The sequence below is a fragment of the Balaenoptera acutorostrata genome, chromosome 1 (assembly GCF_949987535.1).
Source record: "Balaenoptera acutorostrata chromosome 1, mBalAcu1.1, whole genome shotgun sequence".
Lineage (NCBI taxonomy): Eukaryota > Metazoa > Chordata > Mammalia > Artiodactyla > Balaenopteridae > Balaenoptera > Balaenoptera acutorostrata.
This window is the reverse complement of record NC_080064.1, coordinates 48618345-48646301: the sequence shown is the minus strand read 5'-3', so window position 1 is coordinate 48646301 and position 27957 is coordinate 48618345. Positions and strand designations below refer to the sequence as shown.

The following is a 27957-nucleotide window of genomic DNA, read 5'->3' as shown; positions in this document are numbered from 1 at the left end:
GAAGGAATTCATCCGAGGAAACACCAATGAAAGTAGAAGTTTGAACTGAAAGCCGCTGTTGGAGTATAGTTGATTTACAATGTTGTGTCAGTTTCAGGTGTACGGCAAAGTGATTCAGTTATGCATATACATATATCCATTCTTTTTCAGATTCTTTTCCCATATAGGTTATTACAGAATATTGTGTTCCCTGTGCTATACAGTAGGCCCTTGTCGATTATCTATTTTATATATAGTAGTGTGTTATGTTAATCCCAAGCTCCTAATTTATCCCCCTCCCTACGTTTCCCCTTTGGTAACCATAAGTTTGTTTTCAAAGTCTGTGAGTCTGCTTCTGTTTTGTAAATAAGTTCATTTGTATTACATTTTTTTAGATTCCACATATAACTGTTATCATATGATATTTGTCTCTCTCTGTCTGGCTTACTTCACTTAGTATGATAATCTCTAGGTCCATCCATGTTGCTGCAAATGGCATTATTTCATTCTTTTCATGGCTGAGTAATATTCCATTGTATATATGTACATTCCTCTGTCGATGGTCATTTAGTTTGCTTCCATGTCTTGTGAAAGCTGCTGTTTCTAATATTCCTCTTCCCACTTCCCCACCCTGCCTCTCCTAAAAACATCAAATTTCTCACTTTAAAAGCATCCATTGTTTTCAAATGCAAGCACATTGGTATTCTTGACCTGATTAAAGTTGGGAAGCTCAAGACTCCAGAGTCAGAGTCCTCAGCCACAGCTGCCCTTGTTCATTCACGTTAGCACAGGCCAGTCAACCTGGCCTCCTCACCTTCATGCAAGGAGTCTACCTTTCTCATGCCCCTGAATAAAGCACCAGCAAATTCCTTTTACCGCCAGTCTCCATCCTGACTCTCTTCTTGCATGTTAACAAAGGCCATTTCAACCTAAATATCCATTGATGGCTGAATGGATAAAGAAAATGTGGTATATACATACAGTGGCATATTATTTAGCCCTGAAAAAGAAGTCTATCCTTACTTATGTGACAACTTGGCTGAACCTTGAGGACATTATGCTGCGTGAAATGAGCCAATCACAGAAAGGCAAATACTGCAGGATACTGCTTTTATGAGGTCCATAAAGTAGTCAAACGCATAGAAGCAGAGAGTAGAATGTTCGTTGCCAGGAGCTGGGGGAGAGGGAGGTGGGGAGATGCTATTTAATTGGTATAAAGTTTGTTATGCAAGAAGATTAAGTCCTAGAGATTGTGCCTACAGTTAACAATACTGTGTTGTACACTGTAAAATGTGTTAAGAAGATAGATCTCATGTCGTGTTCTTACCACAATAAAAAAAATGGGGAAAATGGAGGCTGTTTTAAGGACCAACTTCATTTTAGGAAGTTGGATGTAAATATTTCATTGTCCCAGGGATTAGCAGATATATTACACTTGTGTGCACTTCAAGGGAAGATGTAACTTTCATTATAAGATCTAAGCATTTCCCTCCGCCCTCTAGCCTTCCAGACAACATTGAGGACCCTCCTAAAATGGTAGCTGGCAGAGGAGGGCAATTAACTGCTAAAATGCAGCCCAACTTTGAGTAGTTAGGGGCAACTTCTCAGTCATTACAGGGACAAATCCACAAAGCAGCACAAATTCCTCTGTTATATCAAGCCCTTGAGGCCAGCAAGACCACTGAGCCCCAAATCCCAGTAGGCTGGGACATTTTGGCCTTAAAGGGGATTCCATTCTGTTGGAATGATGATGAGGTTTCTCGGATGTCCACTTGAAATCCATTAAAGGAATCTTAACTTCCTTTAAAAAAAAACCCACCAACATCTGGGTCTGGCTTAGCCCAGGCAATGACAAAACTTACATTCAGAAGAAGGCTGCTGTTTTTGCAAACTGAATTTGATTTCATGGTACTGTCTAGACATAGCAAAGAATTCAGTTGTCCCATACAACCCTTCTGGTCAATGCAAAGGTAGGATATTCTTTAAAAGAATAGAAGAGACTATATAAGGAAGGAATATGTCTAGTGTTTAGAAAGAACCCAGTCAGCTGAAGTTTTTTGTTTTGTTTTGTTTTGTTGTTTAATATCTATTATCTAGAGCTTAGCTCTCCAGTACAGTAGCCGCTGGTCACATGTGGCTATTTAAAATGAAATCAATTAAAACTAAATAAAATTTAAAATGCAATTCATTTGTCACACAAGCCATATTTGAAGTGCTCGATAGCTACGTGTAGCCACTGGCTACCATGTTGGAAGGGCAGGTGTACAACTTTTCATCATCACAGAAAGTTCTGTTGGACAGTGTGGCTCTTGGGAGAAATCATTTATTAACATCACATTTTCTGCTCTGCATCTCAACTCCCCCCCGCCCCTTTGTTCTTCAGTTACCAAACAGAGCTTTTCCTGTTTTCCTCTGCAGAGAAGTAGGAAAGTGGCTATTTACTCCTGGCTAACAGTGAGAGAGCATAAACTCCTAGATACCCCAGAGGGCATTAGTCTTCATTAGCACGTGTCTTAATTGTTAAATCACTCACCAGGCAACAGCACCTGCGCCCAAATGCCTGGAATCACTAGGTGCGTTAATAGTACCCACCTTGGTGCAGTTACAAATCACTTAAGTTAATCCATTCCTCCTGAGCTTTCTAAATGGATAATTGAATTCATTCTTCTGCAGCATCATCTTGGGTTCTGAGTTGAGATCTCCGTGCCTTGTGCCCTCCCTGCCCCACTCATGTCCCACCCCCATGCGAGAATGATTATATATCCTGGCTCTGCTCTGAGCTTCAAGAGAGCAGGGACCATGCATTATTCATCTTTGTTATCTCCAGTGCCTAGTCAGGACACAGCAAGTGGAAAGCACCCAGTGAATGTTTGTTGAAGAAATTAGTTAATCAATTATGTAATCAATCAAGATGCCTTCAGTTTTCCCAGTAGGACTTCCACTAATTATTCCTACAGAGAGTTCATTCCCCAACACAGTGATTCACAAGTCTGGCTGCCTGTTAGAATCACCTGGGGAGCTTTTAGAACCTACTGATGCCAGGACCCCACCCCAGACCAGTAGAATCCAAGTCTTAGATGCAGGGCTCAGGCATGCGAAGTTTTGTAAAAGCTGCCCCAGAGGATTACATTGTGCAGCCAGGGGTGAGAACCACTGCAGGTTTCTTATTTGGCAGCCATAAATAAGTTTTCATCCTTTTTAACGTGTTCACACCAAGTCGCATCTCATCCACTCACTTTTGCTGCAAGAGTAACATGAGTCTGGTCTTAAGAGTTAGCTTATTCAGTTATGGGACAATAGTAGTGTCCCCAGTGCTCCAAAGACATTATGGGAAAGTAAACTCCCTGTGGAAGCTTTATTTCAATGTCTTAATGACGATTCAGGCTAGAACTGTATTAAAACAACCCAAGAGAATCTCTTCCTTTAAATCCTCACTGGAAGTTCAAGTTGTGAGTAAATTGGATTGTCATATTGGGTTTTGTTTATTTTTTTATACAGCAGATTCTTATTAGTTATCTATTTTATACATATTAGTGTATATATGTCAATCCCAATCTCCCAGTTCATCCAACCATCACCACTCCCCACCCCGCTTTACCCCCTTGGTGTCCATACATGTGTTCTCTACATCTATGTCTCTATTTCTGCCTTGCAAACCAGTTCATCTGTGCCATTTTTCTAGATTCCACATATATGCCTTAATATACAATATATATTTTTCTCTTTCTGACTTACTTCACTCTGTATGACAGTCTCTAGGTCCATCCATGTCTCTACAAATGACCCAATTTCATTCTTTTTATGGCTAATATTCCATTGTATATATGTACCACATCTTCTTTATCCATTTGTCTGTCGATGGGCATTTAGGTTGCTTCCATGACCTGGCTATTGTAAACAGTGCTGCAATGAACATTGGGGTGCATGAGTCTTTTGAACTATGGTTTTCTCAGGGTATATGCCTAGTAGTAGGATTGCTGGGTCATATTGTAATTCTATTTTTAGTTTTTGAAGGACCCTCCATACCGTTCTCCATAGTGGCTGTATCAATTTACATTCCCACCAAAAGTGCAAGAGGGTTCCCTTTTCTTCACACCCTCTCCAGCATTTGTTGTTTGTAGATTTTCTGATGATGCCCATTCTAACTGGTGTGAGGAGATACGTCATTGTAGTTTTGATTTGCATTTCTCTAATAATTAGTGATGTTGAGCAGCTTTTCATGTGCCTCTTGGCCATCTGTATGTCTTCTTTGGAGAAATGTCTATTTAGGTCTTTTGCCCATTTTTGGAGTGGGTTGTTTGTTTTTTTAATATTGAGCTGCATGAGCTATTTATATATTTTGGAGATTAATTCTTTGTCTGTTGATTCGTTTGCAAATATTTTCTCCCATTCTGAGGGTTGTCTTTTCATCTTGTTTATAGTTTCCTTTGGTGTGCAAAAGCTTTTAAGTTTCATTAGGTCCCATTTGTTTATTTTTGTTTTTATTTCCATTACTCTAGAAAGTGGGTCAAAAAAGGTCTTGCTGTGATTTATGTCAAAGAGTATTCTTCCTATGTTTTCCTCTAAGAGTTTTATAGTGTCCTGTCTTACATTTAGGTCTTTAATCCATTTTGAGTTTATTTTTGTGTGTGGTGTTAGGGAGTGTTCTAATTTCATTCTTTTACATGTAACTGTCCAGTTTTCCCAGCACCACTTATTGAAGAGACTGTCTTTTTTCCATTGTATATCCTTGCCTTCTTTGTCATAGATTAGTTGACCATAGGTGTGTGGGTTTATCTCTGGGCTTTCTATCCTGTTCCATTGATCTATATTTCTGTTTTTGTGCCAGTACCATATTGTCTGGATTACTGTAGCTTTGTAGTGTAGTCTGAAGTCAGGGAGTCTGATTCCTCATATTGAATTTTTAAAAGCAGAATACAAAGCTGCATGCATGCCATGATAGTAACTGTAAGAAATATATCTGATAAGGGGGAAAAAAAGACTTGAAGATAAATGAACAAAAACTCTAGTAGTATTTGTGGGTAAAGCAGGAGAAGGGGATGCAGGGAGACTAGGGAATGGGTTCCAGGTTCTGCCCATGAGAATCAATTGAGAGAAAGTGCACTGGCTGGAGGGGTCTCCCACTGGCTGTCTGAAGTGCCCTGAGTGTTACTGAAGTTTACCCCAGGTGGGAGGAAGGAACTCCAAGAAGTGACTGAGCCAAGATCAAAACAGGAGGGTAACCACAAGCTTCAGGTACAAAGGGTATAGATGGGAGGATGCTCAGGTAAGACTGTAGACAGAAGAGAGGAGAGGGAGAAGGTGGGGTCAATAGTGGACTGAGGGGTTCAGGACTAAGGCCAGGAAGTATTGGGCATCCTTTTTCACAGGGTCTGGTCCATGCTCTCAAGTGGGGGTGATTTCTAAAGAGGGGCTTCCCGCAAGATGTTTTTTTCTTCTTCTTCTATCTTTTTCCAAATATCATATAGTAATAGTTTCTTAACATTAAAAAGTGTGTTCCTGTGCATTGTAAAACAGAGCCAAAAGAAATAGGATGAGAAGATCTTAATGATAGCTCTGATTTATTAAACATCTCTATGTGCCAAATACCAGCCAAAACATTGCACACACATCTCAGTTAACCCTCTCCATAAACCTGAGATGATGTTATCGTTATCATCCCCACTTTGAAGATGAGAAAACCGGGGCTCACGGACTTGTCCAGGGTCACACAGCCAGCACGGGGCACAGCCATGATTCAATCCGTATTTGCGTGACTCCAGAGAGATGCATTTGCTCTCACGTCCGGACCCATCTCCGTCTGAATTTATGGAAATCGCCTCCTCACGCCCCAGCCCCACCCCTCACCAAAGGCCCCCTCTTCTGTCACCAGCAAAGTGACGGACTCACACTCGTGCTGGCTATCCTCACACATTTTCATTATATGGTGGGGCTTTTATGAGACTCTCCCACCGGCTGTTTTTCAAATTTATTTAATTCATCCATCATGCTCTGAAGCCATTTGCGTTTTTATATTGGACAGATGTAATGAGATTTTGGACACTAAAAAATGTTTTTATTAAAAGTTATGACCCAGAGCTAGTTGGTAGGGGCCGTGCCATAAATCCTTAGAAGTGTGAGATTATAAAGGATGCAGCAACATAGCCTTAACCTTTCAGGCCACACCGTAGGTTACAGGATCACTTAGACGAATATTGTCTCCCTGTCTCTGGCCAAATAATAATAATGATGATGATGATGATGATCACTTAGACTAATATTGTCTCCCTGTCTCTGGCCAAATAATAATAATGATGATGATGATTATTTAAGTGGTTATTTGATGTGGTCCTTCCTCCTCTTCTCTTGGCCACTGTTGACTCCTGGCGAGCCAGGGCCTGGTGGGAGCAGGTGTTTGATGACGGAATTTGCTGGTGTCTGGCCCGAAGGCTCTGCCGTGGTAGGTACGGGCATGTGGGTTTTCCTGCTCTGCTCTGCGACCCTGTAACTGGGGCTAAGTGATGTACAGTCACGTTTGCTACAGTCAGAGTGAAAGTGATCATGGCTGGTGGTTTCTCCACTCCTCCATGGCCAACAGGAAGCTCTCCTCAAAATTTGGAAACAACGCATTTCTGTTCAAGCATAATAACTCCAATTTAATGTCAATATGTCAGATTTATATTAATGTTACACTGCTTGGAAGTCACCCGAAGTGTAATTAGCTTGGAAATGTAGACCAAAACATGGGCATTAAAAATATATGTATATAGGGACTTCCCTGGCGGTCCAGTGGTAAAGAATCCACCTTCCAATGCTGGGGACACGGGTTCGATCCCTGGTCAGGGAAATAAGATCCCACATGCTGCAACTAAGCCCACGCGCCACAACTACTGAGCTTGCTCGCCGCAATGAGCGAGCCTGAGTGCCGCAAACTACAGAGCCCACGCGCTCTGGACCCCGCACCACAACTAGAGAAGAGAAAACCTATGCGCCACAACTAGAGAGAAGCCCGTGCTGCAGTGAAGATCCCACCTGCCGCAACTAAGACCCGACGCAGCAAAGAAAGAAAGAAAGAAAGAGAGGGAGGGAGGGAGGGAGGGAGGGAGGGAAAAAGAAAAAAATACATGTGTATATATAGAGATGTTATACATACTAATATGTATTAATGTTGTGAATTTGTTAAATTAACATTTGTTGAGTAAAGCCCTGGAGGGTTGTCGGATGGTGAGCCAGAGTTCAACAAAAGACCACCAGGGAATTGAAATAGAGAAGTTTATTACTCTCAGTTCCTGGAGGAAGGGGCATGAGGGGAGGTCAGGGCAGGATGCAGGCAGAGAGCAAGGCAGGACCTGGGGCACTTGCCGTTATTAGGGTTCCTAGCCTGAGGCCGGATTGGTCAATTCAAACAAAAAAAGAGCAGGGTTTTGGTAAGTGTCAAAGGAATCTTATCTAAGGGGTACATAAAGGAAGGCCCTGGGAGGCTGGGGAGAGTGTGATCATAATGGCTGTTAGGATGGTCATATCAGGAACTGACATTTATCTGTGACTCTATGGGTTGTTATCTAGGGCCTGCCTCACTGGAGAGGCTTGTGTCAGTTCAAGGCCCGTGCAGGCTGCTTGGCCACACAAAGTGGATACTTAGGCAGCAATATTATGGAGCGGTTTAGCAAAGCTCTCAACAGTTATAAACAACAGAATAAAAAATTATCAAAACAATTAGGTTTGGTCAACTGCCAGCTATTCTTCGCAGCGTGCATTTGTTCATACATTTTCAAGCCCAATCCCCTGTGATCTGCTAGGGATTCAAGAACAAATGCATCGTGGTCCCTGCTTCAGGAAGTTCACCGTGTAGTGGGCATAAGTGATGCGCTCTTGCTCTCAGAGGATGGTTTTCAGCCTAGGGGACCAAGGAAAGCTTCGTGGAAGAGGTGGCCTTTCAACTGGGTTTGAGGAATTGGGTGAGCTTTGGGCTTGCAAGGCTGAGAAGAGCATTTCAAGCAGAAAAGGCCGCACACACAAAGGCACTTATAAAACCTGCTGTTCACAGACTGCTCCGAGGGTTAAGTTTGGCTGAAATACATGATAACCCTTTTTCTTTTTAAAGCAAAAATCTCAAGGGTAAACATCATGCTCTTATCTGCTTCCACTGTTGAGACTGGCCGAGTCAGGTCTGTAATTTCAGGAAGATGGACTTTAAACTTACAAACTCCCCATTGCTTGTATTTCCTCGTCAGGCCCGTGTTTTATCATATGCTGGGAGCATATTCTAGAGTTTTCCCAGTACGTTGGCAACAGCTCCCACCTCCTGAGACCACGGGAGTGTAAACCATAGATACCGTCATCATTAAGCTCATAAATCCATGTCATTTGTATGTCATTCACTTCATCCTCATTCATCATCCCTTACACTTTCAGAACGGCTGTGCGTTTGAAGATTTTGAAGAACGGTTTGCAGCGGCGACCCCTGTAAGTGTGAGAGGGCCCAGCCCGATTAACTGTTTCATGTCATTGTCCCATCGCTCATTTCACGCTCATAAGTCATGCCTTGTGGTTACAGAACAGAAACCTGCCGATGGACTCTGATGAGATTTTTGAGGCAACAAAGGTAAGGCGTCCAGGCTCTTGTGAAATGAGGGTTGTTCTGGTCATTCTCATCCATTCCATGCATCCTCACCCGCCTGCAGGAATGGCAGGTGCTCTGCTCTGCTCCGGTGCCTGCCTATCCTAGTGTTCACAGGAGACTCCTGGTGGGCCCCGCGATGAAGGAGAAGAGTAGGAGGAGCACGGGTATGTGTGTGTGCACGCTTGCACGCATGAGAGAGAGAGAGAGTGTGTGTCGGAGAGGACGTGACACCCCTTCATTTCATTCAACAAATATTTTTCAATCTCCTGACGTGTCCTAGGTGTTCTGATAGATGCTAGAGATGCAATAGAGAGGAAGACACAACCCCTATTCTCAGGGAGCTCTAAGTATAACACAGTGCGACATTGCATAGCATAGGAGAGGATAGGGTGGGGTCAGTAGAGAAGGGTAGGGTAGGGGAGCGTAGTGTAGTGTAGTATAATGTAGTATAGTGGGGATTCAGACATGTACACAGGACGTGCTCAGTGCACCTGGGGAGATAAAAACCAGGCAAGGCTGCTAGTTGGTCGGTATAGCCTGGAATAGGTGTACTGGTTTGCAGCCAGTGTTTATTCAGATTGGTTAATACATAGGCCGGTGAATGTTGTCACCCCTGAGTACAGGGCATTTGGGAAGCCTCTAGGACAGGGGTTCTCAATCTGGGCTGCCAATTAGAATCACCTTGAGAGTTTTTAAAGTTTCAGTTACTAGACTGTACCTCAAACCAACTAATTCAGAACCTCAAGGGGTGGGAACCAGGCATCCATATTTTTCCCTTATGTACACCCAAGGCTGACAACCACTGTTCTAAGAGTCTTACATAAGCTGTTTGGGGCAGTGGGATTTGGGGTACAAATTGAGTTAGGAAACACTTCCCAGGAAGAAATAAAGTACTCTAATCTGTGTCCTGGAGGATGGGTGGGAAAGGCACTGGGGGAGGGAATGTGTGTTCTAGGTCAGAGGAGGAACATGTGCAAAGGCCCTGAGGCAGCCCCTCCTTTCGTGAGCCCCGGTGCTTCTCTCCTCCGTAACGCTGCCCTGATTGTGTCTAGAGGTCTGTCTTCCCATAGAACAGGCAGCTCATGAGACTCAGAACAGGAACTTGCCTTACTCATCCCTGTATTCCCTGCTCTTGGCACAGTAGCTGATGCACAGTAGGGACTACATACTTGTCCTGAACGAAGGAGTACCTGATGTCAAAACAAGAGTGGGTCTGTGTGAATATGTCTTGGGGGTCAGTCAAGGATACCTCTGCCTTCATCAGTGGCACTTTCAGAACTTCTCTGCAGGAGGGACCTAGGAGTCTAGTTGCAGTGGGCTAGCTGAAAGAAGGACCAGGGGTCTAATCCTGAAAGAGGTTGTACAGCACTCCAGATGTTATTGGAAAACCATCATTTGTTCATATCAAAGGATGGCTTGTGGGGGAAGGGGACAGGCCTGATGGAGACACTGAGGGGCTCCCCCCTCAACAGCCAAGCTCCTCCTCAACCCCTTCACTGGCCTTGGCAGCTTCCAGGGTCACTCTGCTTACCCTGGAGGACGCCCAGGGCCTAAAGAAGGGGCAGAATCTGCCATCAACAGCCATGTCTCTACCTGAAGACATCCAAAGGGCCAGGAATGGGAAGGCAAGGAGGAATCTGGAGCTGACCTTGGAGATGACTTCTTCAGATGGATGTGTGTCATGGCAGGAGTTGTGGGGACCCTGGCTTCTGGTTAGAGAATATTGTGGGGCTGGACTTCTACCTTGAAGGAAGGCTAACTAGGGCTTGGTAAAGGGACCAATGGATAAACAAGATGCTGGCTGGTCTGTGGGTCAAGCCCAGCTTCTTTTAGCTGACCAATCAGAGGCAAGTTACTTAACCTCCAGACCTCTGTTATAGCTTATCTGCAAACTAGAGAGAGTGAGAGAGATTCCTGGGCTGCCGACTTCACGGGGCTCAGGGAGCGTCCAACATGATCATACTGTATCAGAAAATGCATTATAAACTATAAAGTGTTTTACAAATGTGAATGGTTAGTTTTATTCTCATGAGGCCGTTAAAGTGATTAATTACAACAATATTATCAGATGGAACATGGCTTATTAAGTTACAAATAAAACGACTAGGGTTAACTTGGGGAGAGGGCCTGTGAAAATAGATACTATTCCAGATTCTCAATCACATATGGTTATTAGAATTATTTTTAATTTTATGGCCTAAGAATCCCCTTTTTCTATAAAATTTAATTAACTCAAGGTTCTATTTAAGCAGCAAATCCAATGGAATGAAATACCAATCTATGTTTAATGCCTCTGCGTGTTTTTTTCTCGTTTAATCCTTGAGTGGAAGTCATCTGGCAGGAGGAAAGTCTGCAGCTCAAGAGTGAAGGTTATTTTAAAAGTTGTGTTTAAGGAGAAAATTAGCCAATAAGTTATATTTATGATGTGAGTGAAAGTGTGCCACGAGTTCAACACATTTGAAATGTAAATTGTGTGACTTAATTATTAACTTCATTTTAATATTTTCCTACCACTGAAAATAGTCGTGGGCCATTTGCAAAGCATTGAGTTCCAAGGATCAGGAAGCCCAGAAGCTTCCCTTGAATGGATTAAATAGAATTACGCCTTTTGTGGGTTTGGGAGAGAGCCTACCTAAGGATTGACATCATTTCACCAAATAATATAAACTATTGTCCACATGCTAAAGAAGCCTTCCCGAAGACAAGCAAGTTTTACAATCTATATCTATGGATCGTCCCCACCAGACTGTAAGCTCCCTGCAGGCTGGGACTTGTCATTTCTCATTATTATGTTCCGAGCACCCAGCACAGTGCCTAACACCTCACAGTCCGACGTGTACGAAAAGAAAAAAACATATTATGTAGCTGGGAGGGAAGTGAATATGTATAGGGCCCTGTTGTGTGGCACGCCCCGTTCATTCGATCTGAAAGCTTAAGGGGAAGAGTTGAAAGTGAGTTAATAACCAGGCTAAGCTGCTTGACTTTCAGCAAAAAGAATCTTTTGTGCCTTTTTCACCAGGCTTGCCCAAACTTCAAAATCCTGCTAGTAATATTGTCAATAAATCTGCAAAGGAGGTGTTATCTGGACATTATCTCCAATGTCCAGATGAGGGAAAAGTGGCCATGAGGAATTGCAGAGGTTGGCAGTGGGGGAACTCAAATCCATCCCTGGGGATGGGACTCTTCCTGGGCCCAGAGCTCACGCATTTGTCAGTAACAGAGAATGTTCCTTTCTTTGTGTGAATCGTGGAGATCCTGCCTTGCCTGGTTAGAACAGATTTTGAGGGCAGGGGTCCTGCCTGGCAGACAGGCAGACTCTCCCTGTCCTTTCAATTGGGTGGTGTTTTTAGGTTCCCCCAATTAGAAACTATCACTTAAAATCCAAAGACGAGCAGAAAGTATTTTTTTTGCAGTGGGCAGATTTGCACAAGACACATGATTATATACTTTAAGTCAGGCCATTTGATTGCCGACCACAGACTCCCTGCAGACTCTGAAGCTGGAAGGGTATGCAGATTAATTTCTAAGTGTGTCTTAAAGGGCTTCTCCCACCGCTCTGGCTGGCCTTGCTCAGACACTGTCGTATGATGGATGGGAATATAGTTGATACAGTGTCTACAGTGATGGAGCCCCTCGGAATGATTAATAGTGTATATATACTGGGCTGTTTTTGATGCCCTTCCTGGTATTAAATGATATGTTTTCTTCTCCTCCAACTACATTTTTTATCTTAAAGATGGATTCTTTTGGGGACTGTCATTTGACTGCCTGCTCTATATGCAGAAAATTCAAGTCATGGCCCGGGTGACCTTGAGGTGACCTCTATGAGACTCAATTTATTCATTTGTAAAAATGGGGATGAGGATTCATACCTCTCAGGGTCAGTATTATTGGGAGCATTTACTGAGAAGTGGCCATGAAGTGGTGACTTGCTATACTTGATACATGAAAGGCATTTTGTACATGTGGATACACTCAAGGAAAAAAAGCAAATGGTAAGATTGTGTCTTTCCTTTGTCTCCTGGAGAAGAGAAACAGCGTTGGCATCAGATGGTAAATATGTAAAAGTGGTATATTATTGCTTATACAAGGTGGCTAAACCCAGATCTGCTTGACTAAGCCCAGATAAACAGCCGGACACACTGAAGCAATAATTGATTCTGGCTACATCCGAGATGTTGTCTTTGGGATCAAGAGGTATCATAATGACCATCTGGGTTTATTGTTTATATAGTCATGATGAAAAAGAGAAACATATGTCCTCAAATCATATTTTTTTAAAGGCATCAATTCCCCTTGTGATTACATCATTATCTTTTTTTTTTCTTTTCAGGCTGTGACCCAGTTAGAACTTTTTGGGGACATGTCCACCCCTCCTGATATAACCTCTCCCCCAGTAAGTATGCACTTCCCTCAGAGCGCTGCATCTCTTTCCTTTCCTTCTTCAGTCGCATGGTGACAAAAATATGGGCTTTGGGTAAAAGAGGCTACTGGTGGATTTCAACTTGGACTCTTTCAAGCTGTGTGATTTGGGCAAATTTACTAGCAATTCTAAACCTCAATTTCCTCTGCTATTTTATTTTAAAAAGGAATTATGATACATGCTCTGTTTTGAGAAATAAATGAGACCATGCATCAGCAATTACAGGCTATCACTGGGGTTCTTGCTGTTATGCTGGGCAGTGGAGAGAGACAGGAACAGGATGTGGTCACTACCTGCAAGGAACGCATGGTCTAGCTGGGAATATGGGCAAGAAACTCCATAGGACAGCAGACCCGATGAGGCATTTGTCACCTCCTACCCAGAACCCACGCAGTAAAGGAAGCCAGGTGGTCAGCCCAGTAAAGGAAACATCTTCTCCCCCGGCCCTTTCTGCTCTCTCTTTTCTCGTTTCCTTCTTTTCTTCCCCTCTCCATCTTCTTTTCATTTCCTCCTCCCTTCCCACCTGCCTGCTGGCTTCTCTGAGCTCATGAAGCTTTGGATTCCCAGCTCTAGTTTCAGCCACGGTATCTCAGTCATTGCTTGCACTGGGGTAGAGATTGCAGGGAGCCCTCACTTGAAAATGAAAAGGAAAAAAAAAAAAAGAATGAAAACCGAAGCAAAATAGAATCCCAGTGCTTTGAGAACTGGAGGCATTCAGAGGCAACCCTGCAGCCACTGCAGAGAAAAATGCCAAGCTGGCCCTTCCAGCTCCTCCCCTGCCCACTCCCCGGAGGTGGGTGGAGAGCAGGCGGCCACAGCTGCACCAGCTGAAGCCGCTGGGAGGGGGCGGCTCCTGCGGGCACCGCGCAGTTGCACAGACCCAGGGATGGTGCTATGGTTCACTGGCTAGCTGCACCTCACGGAGAAAAGGCTGTAACCTCACCACTGAGGACAGATGGCACGAGAGCCTGCTGCCCACAGCTGCCGCCAGGGAATCTAGGCACAGCTGCTCTGCTCCAAACGCCTGGTGCCCAGAGCAGCTGTGAAGGAGGGGACAGCAGCTCCTGTCTCCAGGGAAGCTGGACAGTCTAGAGAGGCTTTCTCTCCTCCATCCCAGGGGGAACAGCTGCATGTCTGAACCATGGGGCCATGGAGCTAGAAAGGTCTGGAGAGATTGTCTAACCTTAGCCTCTTCGTTTTACAGATGAGCAAACTGAGTTCCAGAGAGGGCATGTGACTCACCCAAGGTCACACCAGAAAAAAGAGAATGACATTGATTGTGTTTTAAAGGGCTTAACGCAGCAGCTCATGGCTGTGTTTCTGGCCCTGAACCCAAGTGCTGTCCAAATGGGTATTTAATAATCCTCAGAACAATGCCATGCCTCCTGCAAGCTGCTAGTCTAAAAATGGCCTTGTCTAATTGCCATGGTTTCAGGATTAATTGCTTGCTCCAATCTATTCCAAGGGGAAAAAAATAAGCATGTTATGGCATCGAATAGGCATACTCTATAGGCAAAAAAAGGCTTCTATAAATGGGTGTGGACCATTGAAAAAACTAGTACCCATGTTTTTATCTCAGTAGCCTCACCTTACCCAGCAGTTCATGCGGCAGGCCTTTCTGGAATTCCAGCATGGGCCAGGCTTTAGAGTTTGTAGCTGCTCAAGCATCGTTTTTTTTTTTATCATCTTCTTGAGAACATGTGCTTCTTTTTGCAAGTGAAGGTTCAGGCAGGATTCTGGGAGGCACCAGGACCCAAGGGTCTCTATTCTACTTGCTAATCTTTATTTGTTTATTTAGTCAACATCTGTTTATTGGCCATGTATTAAGTGACAGCCTTGAGCTGGGCACGCAGTAGGTCCTGAGTGAGTGTATGTCACTTTGAATTGACCATTTCTGAAGGGTGAAAGATATTATGGGATAATTTGAGGGCCCAAAAACACCCTCAAAGGGTAGGGGCTCAAACTAAATAGTCGTGATACTGGCCAGCGTTTGCTGAGCACCTACTATGTGCCTCTGTCTGGTAGGTACTAAGTGATTGAAATGCATGATCTCATTTAAGCTTCTCAGCAGCTCTAGAGATGGGTATTGTTTTTCCCATTTTATAGTCTTTATAACCAGCTCATGGTCTGCCTGCCACAGTAAGTGGCCCGGACCGGGGCTTGCTTCTGTAGCACTGCCCCGCTTCATTCCTGTGCCTGCTGCTTCCCGTCCTGATTGGCACTGAGCCACATCTCCCAGGAGCCTCACGCACCCCTGCCCTTCTCTGTCTGACAGACTCCTGCAACTCCAGGTGATGCCTTTATCCCGTCTTCATCTCAGACACTTCCGGCGAGTGCAGACATGTTTGGTTCTGTACCTTTCGGCACTGCTGCTGTACCCTCAGGTAAGTCCTCTTCCACCTTCCTTCTGCCTCCACCCACCAAGAAAGAGAAAGGGTTGACTGAACCACTGCCAGATTATGCCAGACACCTGTGGGACCACCATTCTCTCCTTGTGACTCTTCAGGTGACATTGAGAAGCTGCCACGGGCAGGGGGGTGGTATGTTCACAAAGCTCTGGGATGCTGCAGGCTGGAAATCACTCATGTCTTGCACCTGAAAGGTCAAGATTCCAGGTGTATAGCTTTGGGGAGCTTGGTGCACACACAACCATGCAAATCAGTGCAAACCCTGATTTGTACTGTCCAGGTCAGCCAGATGGAGGGAAGGTGGGGGAGGGGTGAGTCCGTGCTCTGCAGACCTCTAGAGATCTGCTTGATAGAAGAGATCTGCCTTATTGGTGGAGGCTTAAAGGAGGGGAGGTTCCCCATGCAAAGGGAAACACCTAGGAGACAGAACAAACCGCTAACAGTGAATTGTAATGGGGCTCTTAGTGATTTAAAGAGCGTTTTTGTTCTATATTCCAAATATTCTTTAAAATATATATATATATAATATATACTTTTACAACAGGGTAAAAGTATATATAGGAACAGTGTTGCAGGTGCAAATTGATGGGGTCTGAGGCATCTTGTTTCCATGGCATCAGGCACTCCGTGTAGCTGGCCCACTCTACCTGGACATGGCCAAAGGTGGTATTAGTTCTGCTTTTTGCATACATGGCAAAAAGCAAAGTCTTTAAGGCAAAAACATCCCTAAAGACTTTTTTTCTTTAACTACATATTTGAAATCTGTGGCTTTATCTTTCTTTTTCTACTTTATTTATATAAATGACCGAGTTTGAATATTTCAGAATACAAATTTCTTGCATTCTTCTATAAATAATTACTTTTAATTACATAGCATTAGAAACAAATTCTTGCCACCAAATATAAACCTTGCTGTTATTCAAAGTGAAATTAAAAATTCATACTCTGTTCCAAAGTAGTATGAGCCGAGGGATCATTATGAACTTCGAGAAGCAACAGAGGTTGATAGCCAGTGGGTCTGACTTACAGTTGAGAATCTATAGGTAGGCTAGAAATGTCTTTAATTGCTAAGTTCTCCAATCAAATCTGTTTTACCCACCCCTAAAATGGAACAGTGGCAGTGACTAGTTTTCTCTACCTAAAATGGATATTAAAATGTCCTTGGGAAGAGTGTTATTGAATCTGTCATTTTAAGTAAGAATAACAGTTTTTCAGAAATGTACCACCTTCCTGTGCCATCAGCCTCATATCCAGAATAACCGTGCTTTGTCCCCACTATTTGACGGCACCAAACTTACTCATTTTTAGGCATGTTCATTCCACAAATATTCACTCAGTACTCACTATGGGCCAGGTCCTATGCTAGGTGTCTGGGGTGTGTCAGTGAATACCAAAGACACAGACCCCTGGCTACAGAGAGCTTACTTTCTATTGGGGAGATGGACAACAACATAAAAATAAGTAGCTTAACATAATCCTAGAAAATGAGCAGTGGTATGGACAGAAGGAAATGTGGAGCAGGGCACGTGTGAATGGAGGTTGTGGTCAGGAGGAGGGGCTTATGCAAATGTGTGATGTGAGCCAGGAAGGCGTCAGGATCGAGAGTACTCCAGGTGGAGAAATGGCCCGGCCCCTCCCCCATCCCCTTCTCTGTGAGTCAGAGGGGCTGGATGCAATTCCGGCCCTAACATTTGACTAAGATGCCTGAGAACCTGCCTGCACTGCTCTGGGCCCTCTCCCCAGCCAGAGCTTTGAAGGCCTGGATTTTGCGGTCTTGTACTTGACCAGCTGTGTTGCAAACGGTGGATAAACCACTTCTGCACATTCAGATTCTGTTTCTTCAGCTGCTGAAAAAAAAAAAAAAAAGATAGGTTACCTCCAAGATTTTAATTTTTAGAAAGTAAGTCTAAAATTAATTTCAGTTAGCATATTTTTGCTGCTCTTACTCTACTTCGGCTATGCTGAGACACAAAACTGGGCTTCAGTTGGTGTTAAACTGTCTGCCTTCTTCCTCCCGTAACTGGCCTTAAAAATCACTGCAGCTGTTGAATCTCCGCCTCCTGTCCCTAATTGCCCAGCCAGTGACTGGGAGATGGGAAATGACCTGGGGTGTGCAGCACAATTAATAGGCTGGGTTTGAACCCTGGCTCAGCCATTTATTTATAAGCTTTAGGCTCCTGGGCAAATTACTTAACCTGTCAGAGTCAGAGTTTCTTCGTTTTTATAACTGAATTTAAAATAATACTTACCTTGCAACAATATCATGAGAATTAAATGAGAAAATAAAGTCAAGTGCCTCTGAAAAATGCTGGCACGTTGTAAATGCTCTATGTGGAAAATGCTGTTATTATTATTACTCTGACGTCTAAAGTAGAAGAAAATATGGCTTCTTCTTACCTATATTTTTTTCCTTTGCCTTCTTGGGATGTTTTCTTAAAAAATGCATGAAATAAAGTTTAGGTCTTTGACTTCCTGACTGCACATGGCAGAGCTGGCCTGAAGGGCTTGGAGAATGTGCTGTGTATGAGTACAGACCCTGCCACTAACCAGCTGTGTGACACTCAGCTATATCGCTTTGGAGCCTCAGGGAACTTATCTGTAAAATGGGGATGATCATTCCACCTCATAGAGCTGTTCCTGAGGTAATACATGTAGTAAAACATTTAAAACAGTGCCTGGCAGTGTTTACATAAGTAAGCACTCCGAAAAAGTTCTCCACCCTTCTCACTGGGGACCCTGGCTCTGCTACCCACCCTTGCTGTGTAGCTACACCAAACCTTCCCCTCCTGAAGCTGTAGGTTCCTTGTATGCAGATTAAAGAGATACTGATAACAGCTACCCCAGAGGCTTGTTGCAAGGATCAACTTCACAAAAAGTGTGAGCTCCACTAGGGCAAGGATTTTTTTTTTTACTGTCTTGTTCTCCAAAGACAAACAGTGCTTGGCACCCAGGAGGGCCATTTTTGAACAAATGAATCAAATGACATAATGTAGATAAGAGGTACCATGTAAGTTCTATATATATGTTGGAGGAGTCCTTTAGTTTTCACCATTTTCTTCCATTTTAGTCTGCTTTTTTTTTTTTTTTTTTTTTTTTAAATAATGAGGGTATCCCCAGGTGCCAGCATCTGGTTATAAATTGCAATTTTCAACACTTTAAAAAATCTAACTGCAAGGCAGTAATGCAGGTGGTTCCTTTCACTGCACAGCGAGGAGATTTATGATTGATCTGAACTTCATGGCATAAACAGACGCTCCTTGGCAACCCCTCCCTCCACTGTTGAACGTTAACCAGTAAACAGTTACTAAGCTGTTAAGTGTCTGCAGTGGCAGCCGCGCAGTGGCTTCCCATGTCCAGTGCTGCTGCAGCCCTGCCACTGAGATGTCCCTTCAGGGAGGCACAGTGCCACGTGGCCCGAGAGCCTTCGCGCGCAGGTCTGGGGAAAGCCCCCACTGCAGGGATCCTGCCCACCCAGGAAGAGCAAGTGAGACCTGCAGGTTCCCAAACATGATACCCAATTACCCTTGTTGCCTTTTTTTTCCTTTTGAATATTGTACTTTGTTCTGAAGCAGATGGCATGAAGCCAGGGAGACATGCTAATAGCTCTCTCCAGAAAAGTGTGCACAGCCCATCTGTTGGCTCCTTGTGGAAAAAAGGGAAAAAAAAAAATGACGGGGGGGAAAAAGCCTGCCACCAGCAGTAGACTGACTCATCAGAGATCATAGCACTTACGGATGCTGGTGTTTAATTGGATACTTAGAAAAATGCAGTGAAGGCATTTATTCCACTGTGACTCATTCATCTCTACTTAGAGCCTTTCTCCAGCCTCCAGCATTTATGGGACAGTGGATGTGTGCCCAAAACTGTGCTAGACACAGATGGGGGAGGGAGAAAGAAATACAAGGTTCCTCGTAGCAGGAGCTTTCCAGTCTCATGAGGGAAGACAGAATCACTGGGCAATTCTGGCGCAGTGTGACAAGTGCCACGATGGAGATGAACATGGGGGACTTTGCACACCCAGAGGAGAACCAGCTGAGTCTAGAGGGCAGAGGTGATGCTGAACCAAGTCTCAAAGAGCAAAGGAGGGGCAACCATGTGAAAAAGAATTAGGGATGGCTTTCCAGGCAGATGGACCAACAGAGACGAGACAGCAGGTTGGGTTGTTTGCAACTGCTGCAGGGAAGGGTGCCGGTGGGAGAGCAAATGGAAAATGGGGGTGAGGAACTGGAAAGGAACTGACCCCAAAAGCTCCAAAGTCAAGCTAAGGCCTCTGGGCATCGTACTCAAGGTAATGAAGCACTGTACAGCTGACCTTTGAACAGCACGGGCCTGAACTGCACGGGTCCACTTATACGTGGATGTTTTCCAAGAAATACTGCAGTAGTACTATATATGGTCTGTGGTTGGTTGATTCCGTGGATGCAGAACCAGGTATATGGAGGGCCGACTATGAGTTTTATGCAGAATTTCCACTGTGTGCAGGTGAGCGCCCCTAACTCACACGTCGTTCAAGGGTCAACTGTATTTGCATTTTAGAACAGTCGTCTGGTGGCAGTAAGGAAGGTGGGATGGAAGCCAAGCAAAAAAATAATCTGGCTGGAGGCTGAAGCCTTCCATCCATTTACCAGAATGGGCATCAGGGTTGGTGTGACTGTAAGATCCATGAGCAGGTCTTCACCCTGTCAGACCCAGTGCCCAGTTATAACAAGAATTTGTGATGTCTCCTTTAATATTTTGAAATGAAACTCATAAAGAATATAACCTACCTACTTGGTTTTTCAAAAATCAATATAATGTCCTAACTGTAATATAAAGAAGAAATAAAGGAAACTAATTTATAATAACAAGATAATGTATTGCGGTAAGGAAATACCCAGGTAAAACTACACTAGAAAACATACCAAGTGGTCAGGTGTGTGTACCTATAACTAGAATCACCACAGGTTCAGACCAACCAGTACAGGCGTGTCATGCTTCCTCCAACGCCATGATCAGGGACCACGAGTTTCCAAGTTGGTGAACAACTCTTGACAGTGTTCCAAACAAAACGAAATATAGTCTTCCCTCAAATATACACAGTTCTTACATTCCTGGAAAATGACGTGCATTAAAACTGCACAAAGAAACTTTGATTTTCCATGTGATTCAAAGTCCAATCTAGTCCCTGGCGGGCCAGTGGTTAGGACTCGGCACTTTTGGTGCTGTAGCCTGGGTTCAATTCCCGGTCGGGGAACTAAAATCCTGCAAGCCACGGGGTTGCGCCCCCCACCCCAAAAAATAAATAAATAATACAATAAAATATTCATTTAAAAAGTCCAGTCTATACTCAAATAATCACAAACAGAATGCTGACATTTCTTTGTCATGCACGTTATCTCCCACATTATAGAAGGTCTAGTGTCAATGCTCTTGGCCCCTTAAATGCCAGTACTGTCTAGCTGCGAAATTATCATGACAACCAAAACACACCCCAGAAATTTCCTAATCATGCCCTAGGAGGCAGTAGCACTCCCACCGAGAACCACTGAACCCTGTCAAAGTCAATCAGAAAATAAGAAAAACAATGTTGCAAAATTCTTAGTCTGTTGGTAGGTTCAAGTCACTGCATTATTATGATAGACAATGTAAGCAAGTTGCAAGTTTAAATGTCAGCACCAATGCCTCTTCACCCCTCTCATTTCCCTGCACTAGGACCGAGGTGATCTGGTGAGGATATTGTCTGTTTTGTTGCCACTCCTGCCTCATTCCATAAAAGTATTTAACACTATTAGATTGATGGCAGGAAACCCGTGTGTCTGTCTCTACCCCACTACTGGAGCCTCCTCTGACCTTGGAAGGAAATGGACTGGCTTTGAAAGTTGGCTCCATCCCTTATGACTCAATTGAAGGGCAGGTAGATATAAGGCTAGAGCATGAGTGAGGCAGCCCACATGTGATTTCTCTGGGCTCACCAGGGTCACTGACACAACCCAGGACATGCCCAGTGCCCCCGCGCCTGCCAGTCTAACATTTGGAAGTTGCTAGGATACCGTGCAACCGCCCTCTTCTTTTCCTGGTCTCACTGCTCTGTACCTGCAAATTCCTTCCAACAGCCATAAAAATGCATATTTTGAGAGGCCCTCTACTCTGCCTGGACTGGTCATCTGTCTCCTGGGCTTGATTGCACCCTGAAAAGGGTGGGGACCCCTGGAAGGACATGGGAGTCTCCTCCAGGCCCACAGTGAGCTAAAACGTTACATGGCTAGACCAGCTTTACAGACTGTGCTAAGATCAGAAGTCAGTCTTGGCCATCTGGGTGAGGCAGTGTGGGGCAGTGGAAAGAATGCTGGCTTTGGGGACAGATGACCTCCGTTCAGATTCTGATCCCAGCTTGTCTCAGCTGTGTGAACCTGAATGAGGTACTTTTCTCCTCTGAGCACCAATCTCCTTATACCTCAAATGGAGATAATGATACCGACCCTGCAGGGATTTTGTAAAGATGTGAAGCATCTAATACTGTACCTAGCACGTTGTAAGCATTTAATAAGTGGAAATTATTATTGTTTCTATTATTATGGTACAGAGTATCACTTGTACTCCTTTTAAAATGACTAGATCTCACCTGAAAGGAATAATATAGCAAAAAATTATGGTGACATATGTGAGTACACCCCCTGGAGTTTTGCAGTGCCCAACCTATGCCACTGTATGAGGTGGTCCTGAGTAGATGCTAACTTACATTTTTTTTAATCTCTAAATTAAATCTTTAAATTAACCCAATGAGGCAGAAGGTATTTTCTGCCCATTTTACAGATAAGGAGAGGCTTAGGGAGCTTCTGAAGCTCTCCCCAAATTCCATAGATAAGAAGTGGCAGTGTGAATTTTAACCTTGACCTCTAAAACTCCAACATTTTGATTCTTAATCATTTTGCACACCGCTTCGACGCTGAGAAGGAAGATGTTATTACCTGGCTTTACAACAAAGAGCTTGACTCTTAGAGAGCTGAAGCATTTGGGAATGCCCTAAATCTAGCAAGAAGGGGAGGCAAGATTCAAACCCAGCTATGCCTGGTTTCCAGCGCTCTGCCTTTTCCACTGAGACACACTGGTTCCTGAGGTTGTGTGATGTCAGAAACCTCTAAGAATTATATGACCCTAAGAACTTTAAGAACTATAGCAGTATTATCGTTACTCCCCAGATCTCTGCCTCGCGTCCCCCTCACTGCATTCTAGTCTCTGCTTACAAGTCATCTCCTCAGGGCGGTTTTCCCTGACCAGGGCTCTAGAAGACAGACTCCAGGAGAGCAGGGACTTCTGTCTTACTCACCTTTGCATCCTAGCACACAGCCTGACACTCAACAGTTGCTTGGTCCCTTTCTGCCCATCACTTGACTCCCTGAATGATTCTTTCCCAAGGCGCCTGACTCTTCTTTTTAACCCTTGCAGGTTATGTTGCAATGGGCGCCGTCCTCCCATCCTTCTGGGGCCAGCAGCCCCTTGTCCAACAGCAGATCGCCATGGGTCCTCAGCCACCAGTCGCTCAGGTGATGCCAGGGGCTCAGCCCATCGCATGGGGCCAGCCGGCTCTCTTCCCTGCCACTCAGCAGCCCTGGCCCACCGTGGCCGGGCAGTTTCCGCCAGCCGCCTTCATGCCCACACAAACTGTTATGCCTTTGCCAGCTGCCATGTTCCAAGGTCCCCTCACCCCCCTTGCAACCGTCCCAGCCACGAGTGACTCCGCCAGGTCAAGTCCACAGACCGACAAGCCCAGGCAGAAAATGGGGAAAGAAATGTTTAAGGATTTCCAGATGGCCCAGCCTCCACCCGTGCCCTCCCGCAAACCTGACCAGCCCTCCCTCACCTGCACCTCAGAGGCCTTCTCCAGTTACTTCAACAAAGTCGGGGTGGCACAGGATACAGACGACTGTGATGACTTTGACATCTCCCAGTTGAATTTGACGCCTGTGACTTCTACTACACCATCGACCAACTCACGTGAGTGCCCTTCTTTGAAGGCATAAACCCCCAGAGAGCAATTGATGCCTTGTTTCTGGTGTCAGAGAAATCACCTCAGTTGCATTCAACAGGCCTCTCTTTGTTTATATGACTACTACTAATAACAATAGCCTCCCATTATTAGGTGCCAGTTATACGCACCTTCTCCATGTGCTTTATATTTATTATTTCTATACTCCTAACAATGCTAATGGCAAGTTTTGTTAGACCTGTTTGACAGATAACGAAAGTGAGATTCAAAGACAAAGAAAATAGACAAAAAGGTGGAATTGAATACAAGCCTGTTATTTATCTAGCATGGTACTCTGGCTCTTAAGTTTTTGTTCCCTTGCACATTCATTTATTCATTTATGTATATCCCAGCTCTGACACATAGATTTGGGTATGGCTTATTGAACTAAAAATGTATGGTGTATGTGCATTTAAAAAATGTTAGAGACAAGTATAAAAAATTAGAAAATTAAGATCAGGAGAAAACACAGGCCAGAGATAGAGCAGCCATAAGGCCTCCTACAACTGGTAGAGTGGCAGCCAGAATTTGCTCAAAGCTTCAGGTAGTCAGAAAGCTCTGCACTGGGAATCCAGGGAGTGGCTTGATTACTTACTAGTTTTGTGTCGATGGGCAAGTCATTTTACTTCTTTGAGCCTCAATTTCCTCATCTGTCTTAGGCTAAGGATCATAAAAAGGATTCAGTGGTACATGTACTAAAACATTATGTCCCTCACAGAGTTGGAAGTATTTTTATCGTCACTGTTATGGCATACTGAGTGGGTTTGCGCAGTCTTGGACCGAGGTTCTAATCCTGCCTTCTCCACCCCAAACTGTGTCTTTGGGCAAGTGTGTGACTTCTCTTAACCTCAGCTGTGTCTTGGGTAAACTAAGTGAGCTAGCTTCAATAGCTCTGTGCCTTGTCCGAGTTCTGGCATTCAGTGATCCTATCCCAGCTCACTTTTCTACTGCCAGCATCTGGAAAACCAGCACTGTGCAGCCAATCAGAATCCAGAGGTACTTGGGCACACCGATGCCTGGTTGACAGCATCCGGGGAAGGTGTCTGGTGATCCATGGTTGTGCCTTGACAGCTGATAAGGGGAAGGAAAAGGCTCATGGAACAGTGAGGTTGGCGTTTTCGTTACTGTCACAGATGGTATGGATTACTGCTTAGCCAGGACCGTGAATTGTCAAAAAAAAATCTCATGTTAACACAATCAGATAATGTCACTTCAGCAAGGTTTGGGTTGCTGTTCTGAAAATGAACCTCTTCTATGGGTGTAAACAACCTACTTCCTCTCAGGCCATATGATCTACATGGTGGGGGCATCTCTCTTCACTTCAGCTCACAGGGTTTCAAGGAAGAATCATGAATAAAAAATGAAATGCTAAAGAAATGACAGCCATGCATAAAAAGCAAGCATCTTTTGAAGACACATGTCTCTCTTTCAAGGGGCTTGTGTGCCAGCTGTACATATAAAAGAGGGAAGTTTAAGTTCTTTGAGGACAGGGAATATGTCTTCATCATCCTCGTGTTGCTACACTTCTCATGATGGTTGTGTGGTGTCTGGCACATGGGTGGCGTTTTGGAACGATTGTAGAGGATGAAGGGACAAAACAAAGGCTACTCAGTTACTCTCGTGTGTCAGAGCGGGAGATTTTGGGCCAGATAATTTTTTGTTGTGGGCGGCTGTCCTGTGGATTTTAGGACGTTTAGCAGCATTCCTGGCCTCTAGCCACTAGATGCCCGGTAGCACACATCCTCTTCCCCTAGCCGTGATGACCAAAAATTATTCTAGACAGTGCCAGATGTTCCTTGGGAGTGAAATTGTCCTAGATTGAGAACCACAGTTTTAGGGTAGAGAGGTATTCTACAAAACCTTCTAAAGGTTAAGACACTTGCATAAATAAACTTCGAGTTTTGCATCCCACTGATTCCATCCAATAAGTATGAGCAGTATATCTCTCAGAATCGGCAGCTCTGTCAGGGTTCTCAGCCTTTAGTAAGCAAGAAACCATGTCAAACACAGTTCAGACCCAATTACACTCATGATTATTAAGCATCTATCGCATATCAAGGTGTTTTCATAAAGCTTACCTCATTTAAACTCTCTGTAACTGGTTGGTTCTATAGGCATCTCATGAAACAAAACAGACTCCCTTTTAAATTAAGAAAAAAGACACAATGTTTTATTTTAAAGAAAATGAGTGCAGCCTATCTTTATAACCTCTTATCCATCAGCATCACCTTTCGAATGTTTTGCGTGGAGAGGAACCAAAAGTACACCTCAGATAGAAATAGAAAAGCACAGTGGACTGAACACTGTCAGATTTGTGTTAAATCCCAGAGCTCCTGCTTCATAGTTGTGTTAACTCTAAGAAAGGCACTTCACCTCTCTGAGCCGCAGTTTCTTCATCAGAAAAAGACAATAGGTACAATAGCACCTTGCAGGTTTTATATTAGAGAGCATAATGAATGCAAAGTGCCTAGCACCATGTCTAGCTTGCTGGCACGCAATAAATAGCATCATTCTAAAGAGAGGTTCATCGAGGCAAAAGCAACTCACCAAGTTTTATAATCACTCACTGTCTGATAAGCAGCCAGATTTTGTAAATTCTGGGATGTAATGGCAGGGAGGCCTTGTCAATGGCTTTTGAAATTCAGCTACTAAATCAAGCCACGCCCCCACCCCCCGTCATTTGGGGCTGAGCCAGTGCTGGGTATTTTCACTGCCAATTTAGAAATTATTGAAAAGAAAAAGAAATTATTGAAAGGAAAGTAGTTTCTAATGCCATATTTATTATAAACCTCTGGGATAAAGGAGACAAGGAAAATGTGGGAAGGTTAGGACAGAAAATGGAGATCCTTATGGAACAAGGAAAAAAGTCCCAGCTGTGAAGTTGCCATCAGCTACATTCATTTTCCCAGATCACTGAGACACTCTATTCAGCACGTGTTTATCGAATACCTACTATGTGCCAGGATACAAAGCCTGCTTCTACCACTTGCCAAGTCTGTGGCCTTGAGCAGTTTAGCAGTCTTCACCTTCCTTGTCTGTAAAATTGGAAGAACCCCTACCTCGAAGAGGCTTTATGCGGATTAGCGATATTGCCTGTAAAATTTCTGATGGCTTCCGACACATAGAAGGCACTCAATAAATGCATATCACTGTCCTCTTCTCTATTTATTCTTATTGAAATAATTATATGAAGTTAAGAAAGAAGACTATAGTCCAGCAGGTCTCAATTTGAGTCTGCAGAAACACAGAGTTTCTGATTCAGTCGGTGTGTCTTGGGTGGGGTCCAAGAATCTGTGTTACCATCAAGTTCCCAGATGTGACTGAGGCTCCTGGTCCTGGGACTATCCCTTGAGGACCGCTGCCTCACCCATCCCTGTGGACCACCAGCTCCTTCCTGACCATCAAGTTTGGGAGAGGACAAGATGAATAGGTACAGAGGAGATATTAAACTGTTCAACCGATTTGACTTGTGACAGGAAGGGAGGAGTCCTGGGATTTGGCTCCAATATAATCAGATCCCTGAGGTTTCTGTGGGGTATAAACGGTTGCTGCCGGACACTTAGGATGTTTTCTTTTTTTGCATGGTCTCTATGTAGCTCCAACCCCAGCCCCTAGACAGAGCTCTCCATCCAAATCATCTGCATCCCACGCCAGTGATCCGACCACCGATGACATCTTTGAAGAGGGCTTTGAAAGTCCCAGCAAAAGTGAAGAGCAAGAAGCTGTAAGTGACCGGTTTGTTCTTTCTGTTTTGTTTATTTTTATTCTTCAATTTAAAACCTCTGTATCTGAAATGGACAATGCATGAGGAAACCTATGTAGAAAAGAATGCTGGCTCAGACTCTTAAGTTCTAAAGGGGTGACTAAAGGCGTTTTCTTTTATGTTCAAATGAGCAGCTGAAAACCGTTATCCTTTCATTAAGTTGTTACTACAAGTTCTCACATTTGCAGAAGTGGCATCCTCTAAACGAAGTGCTGCCTCCTTTAAAATAACAGAGTATATGTGTGCATGAAAATATGCCCAGCTGTCTTATATTTTCAATTACTGAAAAGAAAAAAAAAAAAAAGTGTTATCTTCTTGTGTTCTAGCCTGATGGGTCACAGGCCTCATCCAACAGTGATCCCTTTGGTGAGCCCAGTGTGGAGCCCAGTGGTGATAATATAAGTCCACAGGCCGGTAGCTAGATAGCACAGGTCTGGGTAGGTATCTGTCCTTTTGATCTCCCACCCTTAAGCCATCCCCTTTCCCTTTTGCTTGTTTGTTACCTCTGAAGTCACATCCCTGATGTTTGCACCGTCTCTCCTGGCCTGAGCGTATCCCTGATGTTTGCATCGTCTCGCCTTGCCTGATGTCTGTTTTCCACCTTGCTTATCCTCATGGATGCATGACCTTTGACATATATTGGGAGGGAGGGGTAGAGGCGAGGAGTGGGGAATGGTCATATCTTATTAATGATGTGTTCTGAGTGGGTGGGTGTTGATAGAAGGAGGCATGGTCAAAGCTACTTAACGTGGACTCAGTGTCTAAAAGCATCAACAT

At 44.1% G+C, this 27957-nt stretch overlaps 1 protein-coding gene across 7 annotated transcripts in view; it reads left to right on the top strand.

Annotated features, from left to right (window-relative positions):
- Window positions 1–27957, top strand: part of DAB1 (DAB adaptor protein 1) — a 416708-nt gene that overhangs the window by 373281 nt on the left and 15470 nt on the right. For 5 of the 7 annotated variants that reach the window (XM_028164171.2, XM_057532044.1, XM_057532077.1 and 2 more), the window contains 7 exons: window positions 8374–8424; window positions 8516–8563; window positions 12915–12977; window positions 15280–15388; window positions 22838–23386; window positions 27014–27141; window positions 27507–27617. In XM_028164171.2, coding sequence (XP_028019972.1) covers window positions 8374–8424; window positions 8516–8563; window positions 12915–12977; window positions 15280–15388; window positions 22838–23386; window positions 27014–27141; window positions 27507–27602 — 1044 coding nt within the window. In that variant the 3' untranslated portion in view covers window positions 27603–27617. The remainder of the gene's footprint in view (window positions 1–8373; window positions 8425–8515; window positions 8564–12914; window positions 12978–15279; window positions 15389–22837; window positions 23387–27013; window positions 27142–27506; window positions 27618–27957) is intronic. The other 2 variants (XM_057532065.1, XM_057532070.1) reach the window with 2 other exon arrangements.